At 41.2% G+C, this 25,153-nt stretch overlaps 1 protein-coding gene across 1 annotated transcript; it reads right to left on the bottom strand.

Annotated features, from left to right (window-relative positions):
- Positions 1 to 10,169: 10,169 nt before the first annotated feature.
- vstm4b (V-set and transmembrane domain containing 4b) lies at positions 10,170 to 23,109 on the bottom strand. Its single transcript, XM_086140785.1, has 8 exons — positions 22,968 to 23,109; positions 20,939 to 21,346; positions 14,150 to 14,203; positions 13,857 to 13,964; positions 13,063 to 13,096; positions 12,805 to 12,929; positions 12,134 to 12,198; positions 10,170 to 11,483 (listed from the first exon to the last, which is right to left on the bottom strand). Exons 1-8 carry the CDS (start codon positions 23,017 to 23,019, stop codon positions 11,358 to 11,360), a joined length of 972 nt encoding a protein of 323 aa, XP_085996911.1. The 5' UTR covers positions 23,020 to 23,109; the 3' UTR covers positions 10,170 to 11,357.
- Positions 23,110 to 25,153: the final 2,044 nt, after the last annotated feature.

Raw genomic sequence — 25,153 nt, 5'->3', positions numbered from 1 at the left:
ATGTTTTTTTTTATTAATGTAAACGAATGTGGTGACAGCACAGTCACCCTTTTGTGACATCACACGTTCCTTTTGTCGGCACCCGGTGCCGAATTCTCTGCACACGTCTCACCCTTTGTGATGTCACAGCTTTCCCCTCAACCTTTTTCACAAAGTGACTTATGTTTAAAGCTTCATTCACTCCTTCGTGGAAACCGGAACCGTTGCCCTTTTATCCTGGACGTGTTGATTGATGTTCCGGTCTGACCCATTTCTCAATTGTTGATGCGATACTGCAGTCACGCCAACACAGACACACACACACACACACACACACACACACACATACACACACACACATACTCCTGTAAAGTATCACATGCTGTAGTTATCCCAGACATTTCTGTCTGGTCTGTGACCTGACTAAACTTAGCCGGGTCTGTTTCACCAGGGGCCTCGTCTCATTTGACCTCACGCCATACAGCGGCACTGCTCGGCCACCAGGCGGCGCTGTCTTTACACACATCATCACGCTTACGGCATCGTCGCCAAGCCATATTTTTAAAGACGCTGCAGAGCAGTTAAAAAAAATACCATCATTTAGATAAGTGAAAATGTAAAAGTGAACACAGGAAACCATTTCTACTTCAATATCAGCCGCCCACGGATGTGATCGAGGTCCGCTCACAATGCGGTCTCTGTTCAAAGCACAGATACAGGTTTGTGATGCTTTTACTTTTTTCTGGGAAAGTGACCTAAGACACCTGATACCAAGATGTCCATTCTTCTCAGAAGAATGAACGAGGCTCTTGAGGTGTGTGGATCCATCAGAGGAGAGCGGGGAAGTAGTAATTTACCATCTGCTCATGGTAAATGGGATTTTCAGGCTTGAATTGTATAAATATCAGAGTGAATGACTTCAAATCAATGCGTGCTGCGAGACCCAGTTGTAAAAATAAAATGCAAATACACGATACAACCTTAATCAAATATTTCTTTTTTTTATTTTGATATTTTAACATTATTGGACTGCACAGTTAGCGCTCCCACCTCGCGACCAAGGAGGTCGCCGGTTGTATTTCGACAGCGAGACTTTCAGCATAGAGTGTGCATGTTCTCCCTGTGTCTGCGCGGGTTTTATTTTGTTTCTCCGTTTTGCCCTCACATGTTCAATAGGAGATACGTATTTGCCATGACGTGAATGAAGGAACGTGCAGTTGTATGTCTCTATATGAGGTATGAATGAGAGGTTCGGTGGTTGTACGTCTCGACCCCGACCTTTCGCCCAATGACAGCCGGGAGAGGCTGCAGCAACCCCGCGACCTCGAACGCAGGATAAGCGGTATTGATAAAATAACGAATTTATTAAACAAATGAATTATACTTTGTTTTTTTTTAAGCAAATGCTGGTCTTTGCTATAAGTAGCAGTACTTTGATACAGTCAGTTATGAATGCTTGGCCGCGGCGTGCTATTACAGATGGGAGATATCCCGGACAACTTCTCGTAGGAGTTTGTTAATTTGACAAATCAGCTCCGACCGCGGATTTGAAACCGGATAGAAAACACCGTTGCTCCCTATTGTTGACAAAACATCTTGGTCTGAGACTGAACGCAGCCTCAATACTTGGAAACTTTTCCCTGTTGAGAGTTCATGTCAAAGCTGCTTATTATTTTCACTTCTGCTGTCGTGAGGATTTTAAAACGAGTCAGGAGAATCAATAAGGACACAAATAAGTCGATTCAATCTTTAATGATTAATTCCACATTTTTGTCAGATACACATAGAAATGATCTCAGCTCTCATGCTGGGAAACCAATCCCAGTCAGCTGACTGGTTTTGCCGTTTTATCGTTCTTTATTTTAGTTGTTGTTCTCGGATCACTTTCAATCATTTTGGCGCCAATCCCTTATTGACTCTGGACTGAAAATGAACCAATATTTCTTTTTGTTATGGTTGTTCAAGAAACTGTAGACCGTCATGCATGCACAGATGAAAGGTGGAGACTTTGAGCGAGCTTGTTTCGTTACAGTTTATACAATAGATGGATTAGCTCAGCGTGTTGACTCGGAGTTGGTCGGAAAACTCTGCAACACACCACTTTTTGCTGAAATCCCTCATTCAAAAAACGATGGCTGACCTAAATCTAATCAACATTACTCTGATCGGAGCTGGAGTCAAACCTCATTATTATTTTTAAGTCTGCCAGCACCAATCAGATCAATGATGGACCGAGGGAAACATTGCTTGCATGTGAACAGAGTAGATTTAGGGGAATAATAAATCACTCCACACCAAAGAAGAACATTTACTTGGGTTTGAGGTTGGATACCACACTGATCGTCAAAGCCTTTGCGACGTGATGTTGAAAAACGGACGAGAAAACAAACGCCGTCACTTCCTTGGATTTGCCGATGTTTTAAACGATTGTCTTCATTCGTGTAGTTATTGAAAGCACGTTGAAAGCATGGTATAAGTTGATGCATTAGCCTGAGCCTCTTTCCTGCAAAGGTCAGAGGATATTCATGTCATACGAGAGGAAGTGGCACTGACCTCAATGAGCAAGCGGTCTAGATTACACATAATGATAAGAAATGGGCTTTGTGTTTGTGTGTGTGTGTGTGTCTGTGTGTGTGTGTGAGCTTTGTCTGTGTAAAACATGTGTTCTTACTAACATTTTTTCTAAATCTGACAAGAGTTTAGTCTTTACTTGATACTCCAAAACAGAAAAAGGAAATTTGATATGTTGAACCCTTGGGTCATTTCCTCCTATACAAGGATTGAAATTGAACCTGAAATGATTGAGCACTAACAGAAATTGTCGCTAATCAATGCAACATTGTGGGCATTCACATATTTATAAATCTTTCTGATCGAATAAGAGTCAGTATCATCATCATTAAGTTAAGGGCCTTCATAAAGAGTCTTTCTGTCAAAAGAAAAAATAACACTGATCTGCTGTTTCATATTTCATATTTGTGATGTGCACATATTTAGTCTCCATGCACGGAGATTGAAAAGACCAAGATGACCAAGATGATTCATTATATGATATAATATAATATGGATTCATAATCTGTCAGCAGAAAAAAAAACTTTGTTTTAACAGTCAGACTTGGCTGTTCGTGGGAAGCACGACCGAAACAGCGGTAATAGAAGATAGCATGTAAAACAGATGATATTCTGAATATTTGTTTTTCACAGATTTATCTGACGATCGCATCGTGTCAGACCCAGGTGTCGTGGCTGTCCACGGTACATCTATCCTTGCAACGTGCGAGCGCGGATTTCCTTTCATTCATTCGGTCACTTCCCCTCTTCCTGTCTTCCCTCACAGCTGTCGGACACGACCTTAAAACATTTTACCGCTGCTTGCTACTAATGTTTTACAGACACTGTTATTTATACAGTCATGATCATCACTCATGATGTCTGTTTTCTTGCCAAATGGAATGGCAGAGGTTTTTATAAACCCCGAGATTATTTAGATCTAGATATCTAATCAAATTAAATACAAGATAGAGTAAACATGGGAGTCATTCTTACCTTTAACAGTCTTTCATCAGGATGTTATATTAAGGGATTAAAGAGGATCTTGATGGGAATCAGTACGAGATGCCACTTTGCCAAGATGCAAATAACCAAATAAAAGTCTGGGCCGTCAGCTGTAAACGTCAAATGCTCGCTAGGGGCTCCAAGATTCGAAATGTATTGCATGTACGCTTTATGGAGAGGAAATATCTTGCATTTCACGCTCAGTCGGCCGTCGCAGCTTGAAGGACCAGACCGGAGACTCCGGGATTCGTCGAGGGACTTTGCGATTTCTGCTCGTCAGCGCGCTTTTAGCAAACCTATTCTTTGTGAACTATTGTTTAGGCTTGTCGAGTTCAAACGTGAGTAAAGTTGTGTTTGTGCAGAGAGGAGTTACAGCTGGCTGGAAGTGTTTAAGAACGCTGGCACCACAGGGGCAGAGGTATTCACGTTTTTATCTAAACTCTGCGGCTTTCCTTTCCTCTAACTGTTGCGTTGCCTCACAATTGGAGGTCCAAGGAAGTCCTTTCCTTTTTTTTTTTTTGTTTATCCATTTCATGTTCCATTTCAGAAAGCTCGGCGTGGACTTGACAAAATACTCGAAAATATTATGGGAAAGAGGCCCCATCCATTAGTCATGATTTAGTTGTTTGTACTTGATGAATATAATGGCTGAGTCAGGATTAGTCAGTTGGCCCGGCCTAAAAAATAAACACCCCAAGTCTTTCAGAGCCAGTGTTTGGTGAATCGCAGACTTTATTAAAACATACTTCAGAAACTCTCTGATTAGTTATTTTTTGGTTGACTTGTAATTTGTGGAAACGGACAAACTCTGCATTCGCTTTGTAAATTTCCCCATTCTGTTCACTTGTGGAAACCGATACTGGCATCCTTCAACGGTTTTTAGAGGAAGGAATTGGATTTGGTCTCGGATGAAAAAAGCAATATCGTTTTTAATAATTCGATGAATTGAAAATGAATCAGAGACTGCCTCGTAAAGAAAAAACTGAAACACCCCTTATAATATGATCATATCATTTTGGTAACCGCTAAGAATATTCTATCTCATGGGTATAATGCTTATATGATTAGTATATGCTTTTTTTGCCCCACGATTTCATAACCAGTTAATCATCATAGATGAATTCGAAGATTTTGAAAGTGTATAATAGCAAATCTGACAACACGATCCTTCTGTTGGTGCATTTCCTCCATCGCTGTTTTGGAGTATTAGTTTCATGCATTTTCAATCCATAGAAAATAAAGCTGTGTGTGCAAATGACATTTTCTTCAATGAGGACCACAATGGAAATGTGCGTATTTATTTAAATGCAATTTCATTATCCACACAGATTCGATGAAGTCTTCATAACCACCGGCTGTGTGTTATTTATTAGCCGCAAACTGAAACCTTTTGGTTTTTTTTTTGTATGAGCTGTTCCTTTTTACCACATGCCTGTAGAGGGACCTTGAAGAAAAGAAAAAAAAAAAAAAAAAGACAAAAAACTATAACACATCACCAGTTCGTACAACCTCAGAGATGATCATGTTTGCAGAACCCTAGAAACCCCTTAAATGCCGGATGAGGTGTTTGCGGTTCGGTCCAAGTGCAGTCAGTTAAATCGCCTTTTAACAATATGAAGAAACACCAAAATCTCTTCCTGACATTACTGTTGGAAGGTTTACACCCACAGAAGGCTCCTTGAGGATTGTTAACAATCTCAGACCTCATAATCCAGTATGATGTCATGACTTTTGGAGCCCAAAAAAGGGATGACTATTGGCCACAAAAGAGATCTTAGACTGTTGCTCTTCAGAGCAGACTAATCACCGCTGTCATTAAATGTCTCAACGGCTAATGCTTGCCTGTCAAAGTCATCCAAGTATGACGTAAGGAGAGATTTTTGTTTAAGATGTGATGATTTATTCAAGTTGATCATCTGGAGTAAAACCACACGACAACCAGCCAGCCAGCTCTTGTTTCTTTCACAGAAGTTGCCAAATTGCCCTCGATTGTTGCCGCTATGAATTTTCATTCCTCTTTTTCATTCTTATACGAACAAAGAAAGATGGCATTTGTCAAAAAGCAAAATCGGATAAAAGAGCGTCACCTCAGCGCACCGGTGTTTCATTCCTACAAAATGACAATGACAATAGAGCTCACCATCAAGTGTAACAAAGCATATAAGATATAAATGACATGTTTTATTTATCTATTTTATTGCATTTATATTTATTGTTTCAGTGAAATGATACAGGTCTTGTTATATAAAACAGTGTGTGTTCATTTCGGACTCTCGCACAATCATAGTTCTTCCCTCCTGGTAAAATCTGTTTTGTTTTCACTCGCAAACCCAAATGACTTCCGTCCGGTTCAAGCCACATAGAGAACAGAGGCGGCGCTTCTTCTTTTTCTTCTTCCGCGAGGCTCTGTGGTCGCATAACCACCACATTTAAATTCTATATTTTTTAAGGTTTACATTTACATACCGCTGTCCAATTTTTATCTATTAATTTATTTGTTTCTTTAAATTCTCAGTTCTTTAATCTACAGGGTCTTTTGTTTAAATATCATGTCCATTGGCTTTAATAAAATTAATAAAACATTTCATCCAATCAGGATTGTTCCCATACTGCTGCTTGAAAGTGTTTTAAAATGACTATCCAAGACTCTTCTGTTAGCTGAGCATGCAGGAAAAATAGCAACAAAGTGCAAAGTAGCGTACTTTGATGTATAAAGATTTTGCAGATTATTTTGTTTTACAGCATTTGAAGTTCATATATAATTCTCACTTTATTGTGAACAAAACCGCTACATCTTAATGGCAAGCAACATATGCACGGCTTTTTACGCACACGACAGAACTTTTGTTTCCTATCGTTACATCTATTTTTGAGTTAAACAATGTGATGTTCACTGCTTTATGGAAGAGGCTTCTATGAGGGTTTATTTACTACTCTTCTAACAGCAGTGGCCCTGTTACATGAAAGTTGGAGTTAAACCAGGAACTACGTCATGCAGGATTCGGTTTTTCGTGCCAACTCTGACAAAATTATGATACAGCTTCATATAAGGTATACACGTCCGCATAAGATGTGTTTAATAGATGGTTTGCAAGAGGAAGGACGTGAGTTTGGGGTCCATCTCCAGTGATTCTCATTCTTGAAAGCCTGTAATTATGCTCTTTTTGTCTGGTATTACAATACGCACTTGTGTAACCGCATGTCGGGAGAGCACTGTGATTATACGTATATGCATCTATGCATTGTATTTTCAATGGTCCGAGGTGAGAGCAAGCAGGAAACGTGGGACACGCACGGGGGTTTCACTTCAGCAATAGGTTTTGTTTGGCTGTTTTCCTGATGACATCAGTCGGGAGCGTCTGCGGCGCCTGCTGTTTTGTTCTCGCACGTCAAATTGCAACACACTTCCAAGTCTCCGCTGGTCTTTCCACACAGAGTACTTTAAATTCCCCATCCATTTTTTATTCAGCACATAAACTATTGGATATCTTGTTGGGTTTATCGCACATTTTGTTTCTTTTGGTACCACCAAACCAATGTCTTCTTACTTTTCTGACTGAGCTGACCGGCGGCGGCTTTGGTGTATTTTACTTGTGGGCGAGACCTCGGGGGTTAATTTTGTTACACAAAGTGAACACCCTTCTCCCTTTCTTTTGCAAATAATTTCGGGGATATAAGTAAACTACAGCTAACATTTAAGTCTCCCCCTCTCTCATTACGGCACATCCACCAGCCCTCCTGAGCGGAGAAGGGAGCAAACTGTGGCTGGGCGGCCCGATCGCAGCCCAGATGTTGCCTCGACTACAGAGTTATGGCGAGAGCATATCAATACCACATGGAGGGAGGTTTCCACAGACTATTCAGAGATCACTCAAAAGGTTTTCAGTAACAGGACTGAGCTCATAAATCTTCTCTGAAGTTCCATGTGTGTGGTATTTGTGTGCAGAGGCTCTAGATTGCAATGTATTCTTTCAGAATAAAAAGATATGTATCAAGAAGCAACAGTTTATTTGCTTGTAATAAAACACTTCGTATTATCTAGAAGAAATACAGGATCAGGAACCAATGCCTGCAAGCTTCTCTGCGGTGGAATCCATGACTGCGTTTATGAGTCTCATAGCATCGCGCCGCTCTTAATGTGCATTCAAACATATGCTGTGTAGGTTTCTCACCTTGATATGTAGAAGGTGCAAGACAAAAAGGCAAGAAGTTCAGGAGGAAGACGCTGATTGGCGTGGAGCAACGAGCCACCGATTGGTTAAATACTCAGAGATGCACATGTTTTCAATCTTCGACAGAGGGTTGTTAAGATTTTTTATGCTTGGACCACCAAGGTGACTGTTAATACACCACAGCTCCCCGGCTCAAAGTTTGCTTCACAGGAATATTTGCTTTATATACATTTCAGTGAAGTAAAGTGGTATTCCGCAAACCTAGGAGCTGAAGAATGTACTAAATCATCTTTTTACCTATAGCTTGTGGTTGTGTACATAGCAAACCTGAAATGCACTTCCTTGCTTCAAGTACGTTATTGTTAGAGGGTCATGGATGTTGCATTAAAAATGTTTCTTTTTAATGCAGCTGAATGCTATAGATAGATAGATAGATAGATAGATAGATAGATAGATAGATAGATAGATAGATAGATAGATAGATAGATAGATAGATAGATAGATAGATAGATAGATAGATAGATAGATAGATAGATAGATAGATAGATAGATAGATAGATAGATAGATAGATAGATAGATAGATAGATAGATAGATAGATAGATAGATAGATAGATAGATAGATAGATAGATAGATGGTTTAATGTCTTTAAGCTCCAGCACCCTTCAATATAGACAATGAATGAATAAATAAATAAATGAATGAATGAATAAATGAATGAATGATTGAATTGTGTCCGTTAAACATCGTTACATTCACGTTGGCTGTGTAACCATTTGCGAAAACACTTTGGAGGCGGCTCGCTGATCGCTACCATTTACACATTTATTTCACTTTATTGATACAAAGAGTTGAAATCATACAAAATGAACAACATCAGAAAGGCTGGAAAGCCGTCGGATGCAGAGGTCATCGAGCAGAGAAAGAAAACAAACTTACTCGAGGGCAAGAGGCACGATTCACACACATGCTTCTTGTTAGTGGATTCCCATTAAGAATACTGCGGTCTAGAAGTAACTTTAAATTTCACAGTTTGAAGGGCACTCTCAAGTCCATTCTGCCCACTGTCAAAAAGGCTACTTTAATTAATTTTGTACATATGATACATGGCTGTGCAAAAGAGTGCACACCGAAGAACAAAGATGTACAAGAACGCTCACAAGAAGTGGTTGAAACTGAATTGCAACAGCCAACAGAGCATCTCAATCCACATTATCCAGTTTGGCAGAAGGTATTGCAAGTTTTGGCTACAAATGCGATGTTGTGGCCCCACAACACTGACTGTGTATTCAGAGAAAGAGACTTTTATAAAACATTTACAGCAGGCATGATCTCTTTAGGACTGGAGATCTGAAAAACACCATATTGCCAAATATAATTTACTATGTATTATGAAACTATTACGCCCGAGTTTCTAAATATTCTTGCTTTTGGGGGGAAAAAACTGTCTGCATGCGTGCACGTCGTCTGCCCGCATGGATAACTCCACGTAAGATAGTGGAAGTCTTGGGGGAGGAGAGGGATCCGGTGTCTTTGTGTCTGGGTCTCATATTCAGCGTTTGAGAAACTCCTGCTGCTTTTCCGTGCGTGGATCCAAAGGGATCACCAAATGGAAAAAGAGACTCAAGCACTTTCACACTAACGGAAAGTGAGAACGCAAAGGGACCGTGGTAAAGGTACGCGGGATTTCCAATGATTACCAAGATATCATATCAGAAAGCCCTTCAGGCCGAGCGCGTCCAGATAGGCTCCGGTTTATTTATGGTCCGAGGAACATGTGTCGAAACTGTTTACGGCTTTTCAGATTTACAGAGGGTGCCTTTGTGGGGAGTGTTGTAGGTGTTTAGCCTGCTAACTGTCCCGCCCATGTATTTATGTATTTGCAAGTGTGTGTGTTTGTCACCAACAGCTTGTTAAGTTGATCCTGGCACCAGATAAAGGGGATCGGACGGTCCCGCGTACTCGACTACAAGGGGGGGCGCGTAGGGGTCGGATGCTAATCGCTCCTTTAATACAGGCTTTCTGGAATAGCAGCAAATGTAAACTGCCGTTTGTCGACAAACATAAGCATACACAGATGTTGTGCGGACGATAAAGCGGGGAACATGCTGCGAGTAAATCACGTTCACATTCACATCTATGAATATCTCAGATCCTCTTGTCTTTTATTCATTTATTTGCTATCAAATAAACAAGAAACCGCAGTTTAAAATTACCGACATTGAGTTGCAATCCAGAAAATAACAAATAGTTACTATATGCCATTTCATTGCTTGCTTCTAGATTGAATGTGAACTTTTCTCCCCTTCTGAGTAGTAAACTGCGAAGAACATTATCACTGTAACGTCCCTGCATTAGGAACAGTGGAAAGATGAGATGGAAAGAGATGAACGGTACTTGGCTCAGCTTGGCATCCGACCAAAAAGCAGGGAGGGTTGGAAACACACCGACATCACTCTTAACTTGCTTAATGTCCCGTGTGTTTAATGGAAGCACTGAAGAGACAGTAGACGCACTGGCTTTGGCCGGAGACAATCATGTAACGTATATCCAATGCACAATAGGGGGAGTTTCGAATCCTAAAATACGGGGGAGACCACAAGCTCATTTGAGATATTTTAATCATATGAACCCACACGGCAGACAGCTCAGTCAAGTCGCAGGACCACACACTTGGCGTTCGGTCTTATACCATCGCGAATGGCAATTCCAGGGGCTGGTTACTCTTGTGTGGGCCTTTTTTTTTTTGTAAAATAATACTTCTAGATGAAGTCACTGCTAAGAATACAAGATCAACATCACTTTGAGCTCTTCCATCTGTGATTTTTCATACTTATTTATTGTTTTTCTTAAAATGGGATGCAACTACTTAAAGTCTCAACAAGAAATTTGGCTGTTGATGACACTCGTCGGCTATTGGGTTTTTCGGCTTAATATTCCGTCGATTTTTTTTTTTCATTTTTTTGTTTTTTTTAACTAAAAAAACATATTCTTTGGCCACTTCAGTAGCCGCCCCATTCTCATTTCCTTTAACACGAGGTCAACGTAAAGACTTTGCAAAAGCTAGAGAGCAGAAACCGAGTTTTGCTCATGAAATATGTAACAATGCATGCTAGCCAGCTAGCACACTGTATGGTAAGTCGGGCGAGTTGCTTCTGGACAGGTGGCTCCGTGCAAAGAAATGAAACCATCCGAAATCTTTTTATCCGCTGCGGCATTTTCATGGTTCACCAGTGTAATGGACACACCAGGATGTCGGGGCTCGAAACATAGGAACAGAAATCCTTCCCTCTTGTAATACATTTTCTTGCTCTGTTGTGCAGTAAAGCTGACTTTGAGTTCCAATCTTAGTTAAATGTCAGACCTCATCGTAAATAACCAAACATCTTCTGTTGTAAAAATACTGCATGATTGAAACAAACACAGATGGAAAAGCAAATTGTTCGCAGCATTCGAGAATGCAAAAAATTCAAATTTCTACATCTTGTTCTCATAAATGAAATAAGAAACTTTTCTCGCAAAACCAAGCATGGTCACTTTGTGGTGCTACATTTCTCGCGCGCAATACATTTCAAAATCATACAGACTATAAATAAACACAACTATTTACACAAGAAGCAGTTCTCAGTGGTGTGTCTGAACGTGTCTCCTTCATAGCTGCTGCTCCCCGAATAGTATCTGAGCGTACACCGTGCCGCTACGCGACGCCTTGGCTTCTGGGATCGGCTTCACCAGATCCAGCTCGGCGTACGTCAGATTCTCCTCCACTATCCTCGGCTGAGGGAGGCGGTGTAAGGGGGTGGGGGGTAATGGAAGGGGAGATAGGGTGGCAAAAGGAGGGATGTGGTATCACTGGTGAGCAAATGAGCATCGGCTTTGTGAAAGAGTTTTAAGTCGACTGCAATGCCATTAGTCTAATTTCCATCGGAAGGGATGCACCATGTTAAATCCGTCAACACTCACTGGGGTAAAAGCTAGATTGCTATAAAGCAAAACGGTGTTAATAGTTCCTCCTCTGCTCTCTGTGCATTGGGTTCCTTTTTTATTTGGCAAGCGAACAAAACATCACCTCACAGGACTTCTCGTTCAAGGCCGCCAAAAATATAATGACCTCTTTTAACATTTCAAGCCACAAAACTACCAACTTGCCCGAAAAACACTTTGTTCATGTGTCCAATCGAGTTACGCGGCATCTCCTGTGAGATGCTTCTGCCACGAGTGGGTCGCTCTCTGTTGTGCGTGGCACCATGACAGTGGCTTGTTTGTTATGGTTCAAATAATGTGCTGCTACTTGAGCAATCAGCTAAACTGATTTTCTACAAATGGCGTGTTCCTTTTAGAGGTTACACAGTTGTAACTTGTAGATAATTGAGCATTTATTGCAAAGTGGTGATAGAAGTGGATAATGTGCGAGAGGTTTGACTCACCAGGACTACTTTTCTCGGCTGCGGTTTTAGAAGCTTGGGTCTCCGTGTTTTGTCTCCAATTGGAGCTGCAAGGATACGAAACAAAGATTTATGGTTTTGCAGAGATCGGTGAAGAAATTTTCTATATTCAAGATTACAAAATCTCAGCGAACCTCGAGAGCAACCAGTCCTATTTGAGTGGCTCTGATTATTACATTAAAATAAATCCAATTCAAAAAGATAAATAAAACAATTGCACAAAACAGCATCAGCAGCCTCTGCTCTGAAAAAAAGCAAAGGATTCTTAAATCCTTCAACCCCCTGAGGATTTACAGATACAATTAAGGCTTGGTTACAGGGCATCAGCACTGAGTCGGGGGATGTAGGAAAGGATCAGCATAAATTGATAATTTAAATTCCATAAACAACTTTGACGGATGCTGCGGTTTGGTCGGGGTGAGAAAGTTTTCTGTCTATCTTGTTCAGGCGGAGAATCCGCAGCACCAAACCAGCAGTTAGCCAGGTTTGAAGAGCTAAATAGAGCAAAACGAAACCAAGACGTCCCCCTCTGTTTCGACACACAGTCATCAATTCCTGCTTATTCTGCACAAAAAAAAAAAAAACAAACAATGAACAAAGTTAAATATGGGCAAAGGGGCCACGCCCATAATAGTACTCAGATATTTCCTCACCTTTGGCGGGTATCTCTGGCGGTACCTCCTCCTGGTAGTCCCTGCTCCTTTTCTTCCGGTATCTCCGCTCCTTCTTGGGCAGGGCTGGAAACATGCTTGTCACGCCGGTAACCGTTTCGCCCGAGCTGCGGCCAAAACAGATTAGCAGACGGACAATTTTCAAGTGGGAAGGGAAAAACACAAATGTTTTTGTTTGAATAATACTTACAGACTGAGGCAGTGGAGTAGTCACTGAATAAATAGCAGTTTAAATCTTACCTGGTTTGAGGGCTTTTGACCAAGTGATAATTATCTGAAACGTCACGACATGAAGAATATGTCAAAATATGCAGGGCAGAATGCTGAAATAACGCAACTTGAAACAGGGATTGACATGATTGAGGGTTTTGTCTTAAAATAATGAAAACACTAAAAAAATCAACCTTATCTTTTTTAATTTGAGCCAGAATAGAATTGTGTTTAACACCATGACTTTTGAGGAATTAAGGATGCAGTAAAACAACTTGAAATTGATTGATTTTCAGCTACAGCAAGCTAAAGGTGAAGTCATACACTTGTTCATTTTTTCTTTTTGTCATTAAAATTCAGCAATTCTCTTGTTTAAGATCAAACTGAAGTGAACCGGTTTACTTTCCTATACTATTTTGATTATTTGCATTTATATTTATTATTGAAGTTCCAGAGGGCCTCTATATGTGAACTTTACATGTTCTTCCTGCGTCTGTGTGGGTTTCCTCCCACAATCTAAAAACATGCTGTAGGTTCATTGGAGAGCCTAAATTGTCAAGATGTGTGAATACGGGGTTGAATGGACTGGACGAGGAGTATAGATAATAACTGACTGAATGGATGCATGAATAAATGAATTTATGAATGTCCAGGTTACTAAAGGTCTGGCCGTGTCTACAGAACCAGGAAGTAATTCAAACCCAATATTGTCATCTTGCTTCCTCATTGTAAACATGTTTAATAAATCTGCGCACAGCAATAGAAGATGGATAACAATGAAGTTACTAGTAAGGTCAGTGGTGAGTCCTCTTGTTGGTACTGACCTTTTAACCTCTGCTTTCTCTGAATATACTGGCAGGCCACTGTCACTGTGAACATGCACATGCACATCAGGCCCACTGAGCAGATCAGGACGGCGCAGAGATACACATCTGAAACACACACATTAGGATACATTTAAGTCTCACGGTAAATTCCACCTTGTTGCTTCACCGCAACAAAACCTGAAGCATATTTTGCTGAGCTATTGTAGGAGCGTATGCTTTGGGTTTGGCTATTTTTTGCCCGCCAAGGACAACACAATACCATCTCACCACCGACACACCAAAGATCTTACCTTCAAACAAGCTCCACAGGCTTTCTTTGGCCTTGGTTGCCGGCAGGACGTGCACTGCACACAGAGAGGACAAGCAAAAAAGAGAGGAGAAACATGTAAAGTTCATAGTCATCATTGTGGTTTTCCCGCCCCCTGATTACACGTTCGACGTAGAGTTTAAATAAAGCTAATTGTAGGAAGACAACAAGCCGAGGTTGGCCTCCTCCCTGCCTGCTCCCGTCTCTGTAGTATATTGTCCAATGAGGCCGATGTATAATTGTAAACTTTGACATTATATTAATTCTTTAAATCGTCCGTCGTATAGCAAAATGCTACTACATATCAAGGAAACTTGTAAGTTAGTTTTCCGTGTTATTGCTCCTGCTTGTGCCTCTGGCAGCGGGATCGATGAATTCTTTCGATCATTGATGCAAAATGGTGAATTAATTCTGGGTGGAAACTAGATGTGTGTGTGTGGGAGGGTGTGTGTGTGGCGGGGGGGCTGAATGGACTTCATGTTCTGATGCTGTGATGCTTTATCTGTGTCAAGATGCTCATTAACTAAAAAAAAATGAACAATGTGTTTCTTACCCCCGACCTCATCCTCACTTATTTGTCCACCCAGCCTGCCCACATGAGTCGTAATGCTGCAGTATGCTTGCTGAGTTGGTGCTTGGAAACTCATGTACTGACACCCATTGGGGGAGTCCTGAAATATCCATAATTCAGCTGAAGACGCCAACGGAAGACATTTCCGCAAGTGGAGTGGCTGAACTTCCTGCTGACGGAATAACCGACACGCAGGTCAAAGGTATGCAGTCGCATAATCATCAGTGGAGTCAGCATCTGCACTCATCCTGCAGCAGTTTATTTTATCTATTCATTTATTGTAAATAATAAAACACGTGCCCAGGAATAATTCAGCGAAATTAGATAAACTAAGAAGCGCTGCATTCATTCCCTTTCAACTGTTCGGCTAATGACATTCATGGAAAATGCAACCTTGTACTCCCTGTAAATATGATGATTTCCTCTCAGTGCTTTCCAGCTGCCATTTTTGCAAACGGTATAAAAATGCTGATTAATTCGAAGACTTATCGGTCCCGGACTGGAGAAGTAGCCGGATTCTGTCTCCATCTGGGAAACCGCTAACCTTGACAGCAACCATATGTGACCTACATTCCACTGTTCGGAAACTCGTACCTTAAACGCTTTTTAAGTTGTGGAAGGACAGATAGCTGAGCAGTGACTTCGATCATATATATATATATATTTTTTTTCTGGACTAAAAATAACTGTGTAAGGTGAACGGTTGAAGTGGAAGACATTTTTTGGATCAGCTTGGATTATAATACAAAAATCTGAAATGAAATGTAGATAATTTCAAATTGATATTTGGGTGAGTTCATGAGGTATCTTGAGCCAATATAGATTCTTTATAAAAATATGTTTTTTTTGTTTTTTTTGTTTTTTTTTTTTCTCCCACACATATGAGAGCACCCAGCAGTGTTGAACAGTATAACCATCCTGTACGGTCTATATAGCCTATATGGTATAACTACTGTGGAAGACAAAACATTAAATAAAAGACTGGTCAATGTGAAGAACCGCCGCTCTTTTCTCAGCAAGATCGTGAAAATAACGGTGATCTTGGTGATGATGGTGATGTCAGTCTGTTGGTTTGCTTCTGTGAGGTTCCATCAGTGTGGAAGCTGAGCATGCCAGAGTAATGAAAAATAGGATGAGGCTGGTGTGCTGCACATAATAAAACTGTCCTTATCCTCTTCTTGATAATGTTGCCTATTTGCAGCTTTTGAATGGCCGGAACTTGTGCACCGGACCACGCCGGAACATTCAACACATTATTTTTTTGTTCATGGGACACAGAATTGCATTGAAACGAGACGACGGGGATGTGGACGCTAGTGAATAATGAGCCTGTGTCTTCATCAACCGCAGGGTTAGTCACTGCACGGCATCTGTCTAATTTACTGTATTATAATGAAATGGTGTTGAATAGAAGCGCACAACAGTGGTGTGTGTCTTAACCGAGCTTTGAGTAAACCAGCCTTGGACTTCCTGTTGTTTCCCCAAAGAATTTACATTTTGTACACTTGCTGACTGTCCCAAAAACACACAGGGTTATTTCTTCGCTTCTGTTTTTTCTTCTTCCTCTTATATTCGTCGCATTTCGCTTTTTTTCAAGGAAGGAAAAAAAAAAATCCTTCCTTTCTGACTTTCCTAAAAGATGCCTTCTGCCCCAAAACATGAATCCTCTCCTCTTTCTTGTCTCTCGCCACATCTGTGCGCCGTGGAAAACTATAGGACGCCGTTCTTTAAACTGCAATCGCCCACGTTCCTAAAAATATCTATACATTTTTAGAAAAGTTTGTTTATGAGAAGTGGAGGCTGTGATTCTTACAAACCCTCCGACGCCTCCAACTGTGTTTGTTATTGCGTGTCATAGGTGAAATGATTTGTGTTTTGTGTGGGGGGGACACCTGGCTCCATAATGCTAGTCAACCACAGAAATTCCATCAGTGCAACGTCTCACACACACACACACACACTCATGCAGACATATGTGTCCATAACTGTTGTCTGGACAACGCAGAGGGCACCCTAGCACATGGGGTCTGGTGTTTATACTCTTTCAACTGTTGGTATGAACTCCGGGAACTGAAAAAATACACTTCTGCAGCTGAACCCTCTGTCTGATCATCGTTGTACACCAATCCCAGACCTCAGCCAATGTATGTTCATTTATTCAACATCATAACGATAACTTCATCAATAAAATATTGCTTCTGTCAAATTTTTACAGTCAGTCTCTAATGAATCAATTGCACTTGGTATGGAAGAGAGATTCAATTATAAATGATCTGAACTTATATAATGCTTTCACGTCTCGCTGTTTTAAAGCGCTTTACACTAGATAGCATTCATCCATTCACTCACATGCAGATGGAAGTAGAGCTGCTATGCAAGGGAATCAAACCGCCAACTTTCTGATTGGGCTGGTGCCCAGTCTCCCAACTGAGCCCCAGCTGCCCCCATTTAATTACGGGTAGAATATATATAGCTCCATTTTTAGGGCATCTAATATCAACCGTTTATCCTTAACATTCACATTAACATATGTCTACCCCTTCCTCTACTTTTTATTGTTATAGGATCGAAATATCAATCTATTTCTGCTGTGATCTTCATGCAACATTTCATTAAATACAGATTAAGCTTCGAGCCACATCTATTTTGAGATGAGAGATGAGATGAGATGAGATGAGATGAGATCAACTTTATTAATCCTGAAGGAAATTGTTGTGCCAGAGTTTCAAGTAATTTTAGAATATTAGACAAGTGGATTTGGGAAAAACAGCTTCATCAAGTCTAAATGGTGAAACTAAAGTCAGCAGCTGCCAGCCCTTCATCAACTGATCTGGTCAAGAAAAAATTAAAATAAAATAGGGGGTACTTGATGTACTTCTGTGGGGATCTGTTGAGCAGCACGCTTTTGTGCCGCCTCACGCCATGTACTAATTTGGTCGGATATTCCAGCGGGGGATGAATGCGATTCTGAAGCCATTAAAAACAGCATAAAAGATAACATTAAAATACTGATACAGACATAGTAGACTTAGTACATAGTACAGACTTAGTAGGGCCCTTATTGTATTTCTCCTCAAGTAAGGTGCTGCAATTTCATTTTGCTATTTATATCATAAATATAGCATTTACCAGAAGAAACAAAAGTTCCCAAATTTAAAATAATAATATCACCCACCCTGTAAATAGACTGGCACTTCCTTGACCGAAAATAGCTCCCCACATCCTTGACCACAAGACACCGTGAGCCAGACACGTGCCAGATGTCCACTCAAGTGTCACTGCAAACAAAGAACTCGGCCTTACCTTTCCCAGCACAACTGTCTCTTGTTCCATTTCTGCTGAGTCTCTCCGGACACCCTGTCTGTTCTACTTTTGGGAGGGAAACTCCTGTACGGGGCCAATATCAACAGCTCTAGTTAAGGTCTGTGTGTCTGCCCGGCCCAGACTTGGCTTAAGGCACCCCTAAAGTCACAGCCTGCAGGATCATATCCATGGAAAAAGTGCAACGCATCTAGTGTTGAAAATGGGGTGGAACACTGACAATTTTACTGGAATGAGATGAATTGTCCATATTTTGGTGCAGGGGGCGGGGGCAGCGGTGGAAGAGAAAGTGAAGCTAGGTTAAAGAAAAACTAACACAAGGATCACCGCTGCCAAATCCACATTAACTAAAAAAAAAAAAAAATTGAAAAAAAAAAAAAAATCATCAATATAATTGACAAATAAATCCCTAACACTAACCCAGCCTTAACCTACCGGTACAATAGTGTCTCCAATCCTACTAAATTCATCAAATTTATAATCAGAACTCAATGCATACAGAAATAAACCAATCCCTGGGGTCTGGTACTTCAGCTAGTTTACAGTTCATGAAACTGAATTATTATTACAACACCAAGGCCTTATAATTAAATTCCGGAAGATTACGCTCCAACAATCCAGCCAACAAAATTGAAATTACACTTAATAGACCTATCAAACCTTGTGGTCAGTTAATTTACGTAAATAAATAAAAAGAGAATAATGCCAAACTGGTAGCCTGACATTTAAGAAAGATATTGCTTACACTTTGACTGACCATTTCTGCTCTACAGTGAAAATACAGTGTCAGTGTATGAAAAGAGTAAATAAGACATACCTAATGGCTTCATTTCTCAGATTGCTGTTTACCAAATGACGTTCTGAATGCCTGACAAACCCTTCGAATACCGCAGAAGACCTTGATCCATCATTCGTAGAATTTCATAAATGCCTGCGCAGCCTCTCCTGTTGGTTTCCTTGGCATTCTAAAAACACCCGCTGTCCTTGTGTTCAAGATCATTGTTTAAAAATGTGCGGTGAAAATCGCTTTTCATCACTTATACTCATACCCCAATACCATTAATGTCACGTACTGTACATACTTGATACGTGTGCCTGTGTGTGTGTGGTGTGAGTTGAGACATTTTGAGGGATGGACATCTGCAAACCAACAACCAACCAAGAAGGAAATCAATGGGATTCAAATGAGCAATGAAGGAGTCTGACCTCTGAGAACCTGTGTTTTCTATCCCAACTACTGACTACAACAACAACAACAACAACAACAACAGCAAAAACCTTGATTCTGCATTTCTCCACTGTGTTGCATGTCAGCTTTGACAAACCACCCAGCTAGGTCGAGCCTTTTAGAGGAGCATTTTTAGTCGGATCTTTGTGCGTCAAAGGCATTCAAATCATTTCTTTAATTTTAAAATCTGGAATCCAATGATTAGCTCCAAGGAAAAAATGACAGGCTTGGTAAAGTTTGCCTCGGGTTCTATGGACGTGAGGAGAATCCCGTGCAGCTTGGTACCAGATGATGTGTCATCTATTCCATTTTGAGAAGCGCTCTCTCGATGACAGCAGCAGCGTTCAACCTCATAGGCCGTCTTCTGCGCTTTCTCCGATGTCATTCGCTCAAAACCACATTTATTGTAACGGGGAATCTTTTTAATATCCAGACTTGTCCCGAACCGTCTGCGCTTCTCCGCCTCGCTGATCAAAAGCAGGGCTGTTTTTTAATCAGTCTGCCTTTTTAGCCCAAATAACCACATCACCGGCAGACGCGGTGGATTTTTTACGATCCCATTCTGAAGACGACTCGGTTTTTTTCATGTTTCCAGAGAGTCAACAGATGTGTTAACCATTTTTCAATTCAATTGAGATTTTAAAGTATTGCTACTTGATAGGGTGGCCCACATGGCCACACTTCTTCTGTCCCTGCAAGCTGCAGGCCGATTTAAGAAGATGCACATGTTCTCGCTCACACATGTCCAGCCAAAACCTCACACAGTTTGATGTGTTTAAATGGGAGCTGCTCGATAAAAGCCGCAGCTCAGCCCCGGTCACCCTGGAATATTGCGTTGGATCATCCTGGCATCGGTGTTTGTCTTTTATCAAACGCCATTCAACAATGCAGAAGCTCCGAAGCTACTTGTTAAGTCTCCACCCTGCATCATCGAAGGTCATCGTGTGAAAGACTTGGATATTGATTGGTTACTTTTATGGATACTAGTACCGTGCAGGGGTTCCCCGCTTCTTAAGTCTGTCAGTTTTGCAAAAATCATTCGATTCTAGATATTCTAGATGATTTTGACCATTCCTTTCTCAGTCGTTAAGCAGAAATGTCGAGCATTCTTGTCTTATAGTCCACAGGAAGAATAAAAATATCTGCCATGTCTAGCCTGGAAGAAACTTTGGCCCCAGACTCCACCCTGACAGTCGGGGAAAAGGTAATCGCATACTCAAAGTCAAAGCTGTAGCCAAACCAAACCAAACCAAGTGTTTGCAGTGAGTCAATTTACAAGCTGCATCTGTTTGCACTCGCCCGCTCTCAAACATTTTAACACCTGGAAGTTTATCCTGCTGCCACGGCAGTGTGTGTTTCCAAAGCAGGCTTGAGACACGCTGGCCGGTTTCCAGCGCCGCCACTTTCTCGGAACCAGGTTTGTCTTGAAACCCTTTGGTCTGCAATGGCCTGCAACCAGGCGTGATTCACACTTAAAGTGCTTTCTTGGTCAGTTAGTTAGTTCGCAGTATATTTCCCAGCTCTTGGATATTTCAAGTGCTTTGAATCGTTTTGACAGCACGGGTGTCGCTCAAACAGAATCCATCTTTTTTTTCAATTTCCCGCAAGCGAAGAGAAGCAGAAATGAATCTGACAGGGATTCAAACCCTCACCTCTGAGCTCGGTGGTGGCGGTGCAGTTCGCCGAGGCCCTCCAGCGTTCCTGGTGCTTCTTGAACTCCTGGACGCGGCAAATGTAGAGACCCCGGTCTCCTTCGGACACATTCAAGATCAGCAGCTCAAAGATTTTTCCCTGCTTCACCACTGTCAGCTTCATCTTGGGCCATGGGAAACTTTTGGTATAGTTGCCATAGAAACGGGCCTTCCTCATGTTGACGCGTGCGATGAGGAGCTCATCCTCCATATGGTTTGCGCCTGCTGGTAGGAATGTCCATTTGACCACTGGCAGAGCAGCATTGCGGCGCCGCTGGGACACGACGCAGGTCAGGGTGATGTTCTGGCCTTCCTGTGCCACCGTGAACGGGGACGGGCTGATGGTGACGTTGATGGCCAAACAAAAATCTGGAGGAGGGAGATTTTTACAAGTGTTTATCGATGTTACTTCAATTCGGACTGAATTTAAATGTACACTGAGCAGAACTTGTGGTTTCTGGGTATTAAGACAATGATTTCAGGACAATGCTGTGAATAAAATCACTGTCCGGAATGAGATAAGAACAGTTAAGCACGTGCACTTGGGTGGGACAACAGCAGCAAAACCTTTATGTCCTGGAAAAATTGTTTCAGTGAAACTCATTAACCTGTACGTAATGAAAGAAAATGAAATAAATCAAACAATAAATACATAGAGTAGAAACAATCACATAAATATATCAAATAAATCTGCAATAGGGGCTCAAATTCTTTTAAACTTGGATACGATCAGTGTTTTGTAAACACAAACTCCAATCGATTTCCTTGTCAAAAGTAGCCAATATGGATTCATACTTTGTTACATTGCCCTATGAAAAACTTACTTTTTACTGAGTTGCAGTTCAAAAACAGTTGGCATTGTTTGAGGAATAGCCATGATGCTGCTGATATTAATATCAATGTGCAGAGAGAAAGTCCACAATATTTAAAAATAATCAATGCTGCAAATGATGACCCTGTAATATATTGTAAGTGAAGGTAAAGTTGAGGCTGAAAAAGTCATTTCATCCTCCTTCCAGCCCCAACTATGTTCTTGCTGATCTAAATAAGAACATTTTTTTTCTAATTAGATAATAATTTAGAAGTTTGTGTCCATGAACATCAACCATAGAAGTCATCCTACTAAAGAGGATTGTAAGTAATATGCACAAACATTTTGTTTTTTACATATTAAATGTGATCCAATGGTTAAAACTCCATCACCAGAGCCAAATACTGACTGCTTAATATGAAATATTTCTTTATAATCAAGTATAACAAGAGGTGAATAATCACCATTATGAGTGGCCTAAGAGTACACGTCACAACAGAGAAGATAAACCTCCATGTGAGATCCATCCAGTCCACGTCTTGCAGTGGTTTTGCTGCGGATCCCGTTCCCTTGCGTTCTGTCACCGTGTTGTTTTTGGCATTCGCTGCCTTACGCGGGATGCACTTTATCGCTATAGCATATCTGTTTTTGAGCTTATTGCATAAAACGACACTTTCCTTGTCTCACAAGCATTTTGCTGTCATAAAGCTTGAAGGCATTTAACCCTGCATACCATCAAAATCACTATCTCTCTCAGAGTTTTATATTTATACATATAGTTTTGAGTGACATACAGAAGGCCGCCTGGAAATCCAGTCTTGTATGTTTTGTCCATTTTCATGGGAGTTGACCATGAAAGGGTGATGCTGCACACTTTATTTACAAATTCCTAGCAAAAAGCGGTAATTATCACATCGACGTTCCCTCACATCTGGCAAAACAAATGAACGTGAACTTGTTATTTTCTGTCCGACATGCCCCTGCAATCTTATCTGGAGCTATATTTACTAGCCGAACGGGTCATACGGGATTCAGCAAACGTTGTCCATCCTCTCACCCATCACCCTTCATCCCGCCTTATTACTAAAATCTCTCCAAAACGCTCCAAGAAAGACAGGAGGAAAACATTTGCCCACCCCAAATTCTATCTTGTGTGAAGTAAACCTGGATGTTTCTTACCTCCGAAGAGTGCTCTAGTTAGGATAGCGAAGACCACAGAGGAGATCTTCATTTTCCACGACTGCAGCCTCCATAAACTCCCAGTTAAATGCCACTGAAGAAAAGAAGCCCCAGGATTCCTCCCCCTGCTTCTTCTCCTTTTTTCCCCCAACAGAGCAGTGTAATTTGAAACATTGGACACTCTGTTTCTACTCAGAACCTCCCTCAGCCCTCCCCTCCGCTGTCACACACAGTGAAAACACATTTGGGTGACTTGCACGCATACACACACACACACACACACACAAATGTGTGTACCCTAAACAGACAGGCAGGTGAGCATGTGTGAGAACACACACTCACGCACACACACACACAGGCACACAAATCTCTGCAACGTGTGAGTGGGAAATGTAATTTCCTGCACGGGGCGGAGGGGAGTGCGGAGTCTGTGGTGGAGATCCGACGCCGTGCAAATCACACTTCCAGCTGTGGGGAGAAGTGGGCACAGACCTCAGTCAGAATTTTTACTGTGAACACACACACACACACACACACACAAACCAGGGTGGTGGATTAGCCTGTGCTTTTGTCTTTGTGATCATCTATTTAGACAGTAATCGGAGGAGATGGCATTCATCGATGGATTCAACCTTCAGAGATTCATATCAAGCGTTAAACTCTTCCAGTCGTCGTCCCTGTTTTCTAAATTGTGTGACTGTATCCATGTTTTGCATCCCTCCTCCCCTTCACGCCTTATCTCCTGGAATACGACCCACCCCCATGGCAGATGTTTGCACGGCCAACTCAAGAGTTTTTGGACACGCCGCTGGCTTTTATCAAGCTGAGAGAGTACAGAACCGGGGTGATGCGAAACACTCCTGATTTCAAGATAATCCAGGAGAGGGTCTAGGAGGGCCTCTGAGAGCTTCCAGTCCGGCCGCAGCTCGACAAACCCTTTTCTTGACAAAGACCTTCCAGTTTTCACGATGGCTGTAAACACAGTGGTGAGGTTCTTGCCTGAGCATTTTTTCCTGCTTATTAAAAGAATTGTCCCTAAAGCCATAGAGCAGGAGGAGAGAAAAGTTTTACAACATCTATATAAACTCCTGCTTTTCTCAAAACGGCAGAGGAAAGAAACTCCGTCAGCTCTTCAGCAAGAAGGATTTAAGAACCATAGTTCTAAGGAGCGTGTCAGTTTACTCATACGTGTTGCAATTGTAAGTTTACTCTGCGGGGACTCAAGCTTCACAGCTTCCTGCTTTGGTGGCACGTGACCTACTTTACGGAACAGTGTGTGTGTGTGTGTGTGTATGTGTTTGAGAGAGAGAGAGACCGCATTTTTATGCAAAAATGAAGAGATGAATAAATAGATAAAACCCACAGGGATTATTATCACATAGTAAAATAACAAGATAATGTCAATTCATACAATTGAGCACGCGACTATGATATTTAATGTGAAATGCATACTTTTTTTATCGTTTGTTTTAAATAATGGTTCATTTTGCTTGAATCACTTAACTTAGGTTTTATTTTTTTTATTTGTTTATTTTGATTTTCTGTCAGGATGCCGCCATTCTTTTGTTAGAGGGAAAGCCCCGCACTAACTTCTTCTCACGAGTCTGAAAAAGAACCTTAATCCCATTCAGTAATGTGTGTTTACTGTGGGAAATATTACAAGCGGATCTTGTAATCCTGTCACAGGACTTAAAATCTTCACTAAATCAATTTGACCTGTCAGGCCATACGTAATTATGCGCTTTTGCCTATATCTCACATGTTTTTATTGTATAAATATGTAAATATAGATATGATGGGATGTTTGAATGGAGTGAGGACATGAAGTTGGAAGGCTTGGGGGAAGAGGATGCTGAGGACAGGGTTGGATGGAGGCAGATGATTGGCAACCTGTGACGGGAACAAACTAGGGGAAGAGAAGTTTGATTATCTGACCTGACAATCACACAATTTGAGGAACTGATGAGGTTTTGCACAGTTCATCAAAGTTCGGCCGGGACTGTGAAATCTTCAGTTGTTATTATGTACATACTATTTATTTATGATTTCTTTTTTGAAGGAAAGTGCTTCCCCCTTGTGGACAATATATAAACTGCTTTAAAGAGATACAGATTGCTAGGAAGTGTGTCAGTGGGGCAGCTGGGCAAATCCAAACAAAAACACATAAAGGCTCTCAAAAAGATGGA

This window comes from Fistularia commersonii, chromosome 33 (genome assembly GCF_037954325.1).
Source record: "Fistularia commersonii isolate RoL2024-O1a breed Wild chromosome 33, RoL_Fcom_v1.0, whole genome shotgun sequence".
Taxonomy (NCBI): Eukaryota; Metazoa; Chordata; class Actinopteri; order Syngnathiformes; family Fistulariidae; genus Fistularia; species Fistularia commersonii.
This window is presented reverse-complemented; position numbering and strand designations above follow the sequence as displayed.